General features: G+C 35.6%; 1 protein-coding gene across 1 annotated transcript; it reads left to right on the forward strand.

Annotated features, from left to right (window-relative positions):
- LOC101505075 (uncharacterized) lies at positions 1–1,012 on the forward strand. The gene has a single exon (XM_027331572.2). The coding sequence runs from the start codon at positions 133–135 to the stop codon at positions 892–894; it is 762 nt and encodes a 253-aa protein (XP_027187373.1). The 5' UTR covers positions 1–132; the 3' UTR covers positions 895–1,012.
- Positions 1,013–3,232: the final 2,220 nt, after the last annotated feature.

The raw sequence follows: 3,232 nt of genomic DNA on the forward strand, positions 1-3,232 counted from the left end.
TTGTCATGGAAATGTCTCCAAACCAAACATCTTTAAAACTCAGTTTGTTCTCCTAGGTCTGGAAAGCAGCTCCAAATACACAGCTTTAACACACACAATTGGTGTGATTCAGTGAGTAGAAGAAAAGAAAAAATGGAAGATGTGATCACAGAAGCAGCACCTCCTTCAAGATTATTAGAAGAAGACCTCAACAATTTCACACCACCCTCTCCCCTTCTTCCTTCACCCTTCCTCCTCTTTTCTCACTCTCAACAACCTCTCAAACCATCTCTCCTCATTATTGCTATCTCTTCTCCCTCTCTCTCCCTCTTCAACAACAACTTCAACCCTAAAACCCTAATCGCCTCTCTCATCCTCCCAGAACTCCCTCTCTCCCTCCCTAACAACACTCTCGACATCCACTCCCTCTCCTCCACCGTTCTCATCGCCGCCGTCCGATGCTCTATCCCCGCCGACCGCGCTTACGCCGTCGCAAATGTCCTCCTAAGCGACCGGATCCGGCCTGATTCGGTTATCATTTTAGACTCTCTACAGCCAATGAATCACCGCGGTCTGCTCTCGTCGGACCGTGCTGTTGCTTTCAAGCTGGAGAGCTTAGCGGAAAGGAAGAGGGCGGATGGGGAGAAGAAGTTGTTGGATGGATTGGAGTATTACCCATCCGGCAGCGTTGTTGATGGACTTGGCGCCGCGATTCTCGGACGGTGCCAGGTTTTGAACATTAGGGCTAGCTTGTGTGTTTCCTGGCCTCAATTTGATGGCTCTGTTGTGTTGTTGTTAAAGGATTTGCTTCGACGTTGTGCTTTGCCGGAGTTCGACTTCGGTTTGAGTGGTGATGATGTTTTGAAATATGGAAAAAGCAAGGATCATGTTTTTCAATCTCACTTGTATATTTGATTTTATTTTAAAAATGTAATTCTCGATAATTTGAATGTTTTGATAGATGAGATATTTATGTTAAATTGGGATGTTTGTTTGTGGAATTATGCTGGATAAGATGGCTTTTTGTGGTTTATTTTATAGCTTTTATCAATTTTGTTTTACAGATGGCCATGAAAATTAGCAATATCCTGAACTGTGGAAATTATGCCTATGTTAGTTTCAATTCTAATAACCTTGGCCTTTGACTGGTTAACTATAACAATTACAATTGGTTGTGGGTATCAAATTTGTAATCTAATTCATGTGCTGTAATAAACTACGTAAGTTATGGTTTATCTCTGTGTTTGTTGGTGAGATTTCCTGCCAATGATTCATCTATGTGCTATATTTCTCTATGTGAGGTTAATTGCTTGCAAAGTTTATAGGTAGCTAATTTAAGTACTGTTGGTTGATCTTTTGAATTGAATGTTCTCAGTTTTGAGTTGTGGTGAAACTACTGCTTTTCTTCTTCGAGCATGAACAAGGATTGAAATTGTGGACTGTGCCATGTGATGCTACTGCAATTTTGATTCCTGTCAATGCTCTGCATCAAGTCATGCTTGTGGATAGATTGCATCGATCCTAATGTAGCTGTGGGTTTGTAGCACTGGCATGCAACCCGTGAGGCCGTGACCATGGCGTGATTGTAAGGCAATGCAATACCCTAACCATTTCCAGTATATATGATTGATGTAATTTCTTTTGATGACATGTATAGTGTAGTCTAAATATGTTTTGATCTACATAGGTCAAAACAGCTTTCTTTTGATGCTACTAAATATGTTTGTTCTTCAAGCTGTAGATGATGCTAGTAGTGAATGAAACATGTTGTTTGAATGGTTGTAGGAATGGAGTACAAGGACGGTAGATGATAATTAGTGTTTGAAATATATGTTCCTTGCCGCCTCTTGACACTAGTTATGCTTATCATTGACAAGGAACACATCTATTGTGAGCTCTATAAGTAATTACAAATATGATTTCCATGTCAGAAATTTTCTAGAAAAGGTTATTCATATTGGAGCGAAGGAGAGGGATTTTATCTGTGTTGTGTTTGGTTCAAGGATAGAAGAGGGATTCTTAATGGAGGAGAAATAAAAAACTGTTAAAAGTCTAAAATTTAAATTAAGTGTCTATTTCCACACAATTACTCTGCTTTTAGGGCTAGTTAAAATGAGCTCGGGTGGAATTTTACTTGCTATTCCTCTCCATAAAATTAAATTTTAAAATAATCCTTCTCATCTCCTGTTTTCAATTCCCTCTAACCTAACCAACCCTAAAAATTAAACTTCTAAAGTTAAATTGGGTGAGTACTGCATGAGGAAAACCAGTTAGCTCACAGCTGGGGCTTTATAAAATTAATTTCAGTAATTATTCCAGATTGATCTATCTAGAGAAACGTAGGATATTAAGGTTTAAACATTAGATGAGTTAAAGTCAAAATATGGATGAGAAATTTGTAGGTATATGCTATGTATTCTTGCACGGTTATATAAAGATAATACTCTTAATCGTGCACTTCAAAACCATGACTCAATTCGTATCACATTTTGCTTTCTTGTGTAAAAACCAGCAAGAATTTGATGAAGTCCATATGAAATCCTATTCTTGGAGACAAAAACAGAAAAAAAAAAAAAAAAAAAAAAAGAGAGAGAGAGAGAGAGCCAACGTGTTAATTGACATTACATAAAAATACTATTTGACATGAGGAAATGTATCATTACTGTAAACAAAGATGACTTTTTTAGCAAGCAAAATTAAACGGATTTATTTATTTTTAATAACACAAAGTTAAGCTGATGTAACGCTAGATGGTAATATTAAAGCTAACCTATTTTATCGTTGGACCGTTGAAACCTGTCTCAAAAACGACAATAAGATAACAACAAAACATGCAAATAAATAAAAATTTGTGGAATATTTCATACCTTGGTGGTTGCACAAAAGGAAAAGAGCATATTGGTCAAATTCATTATAGGGATGCAATAAACTATACATTGATCAAACAATTTTTTTCTATTTTATTTTGTCCTTTTATCATATATTGAGTTTTTTTAAAGGATTAGTAATATATTATCATAATTAAATAGTTACAAATTTTAGAGATAAAAAAAGAGATATGTGACTTATAAGATTAATAACAAATTATAATATTTTTTATTAATAAAAAAAATAAATTCACGTTGCAACAATTGCAATACACATCGTAACCGTGGCAATGTCTACAACTACACTAGTAATTTGAAACCATGATTTATTTGGACAAAAATAAATTTATCTATACATAAGGTACATATTAGCTGTTAATTAGTTA

Source organism: Cicer arietinum, chromosome 2 (assembly GCF_000331145.2).
Source record: "Cicer arietinum cultivar CDC Frontier isolate Library 1 chromosome 2, Cicar.CDCFrontier_v2.0, whole genome shotgun sequence".
Classification (NCBI taxonomy): Eukaryota; Viridiplantae; Streptophyta; class Magnoliopsida; order Fabales; family Fabaceae; genus Cicer; species Cicer arietinum.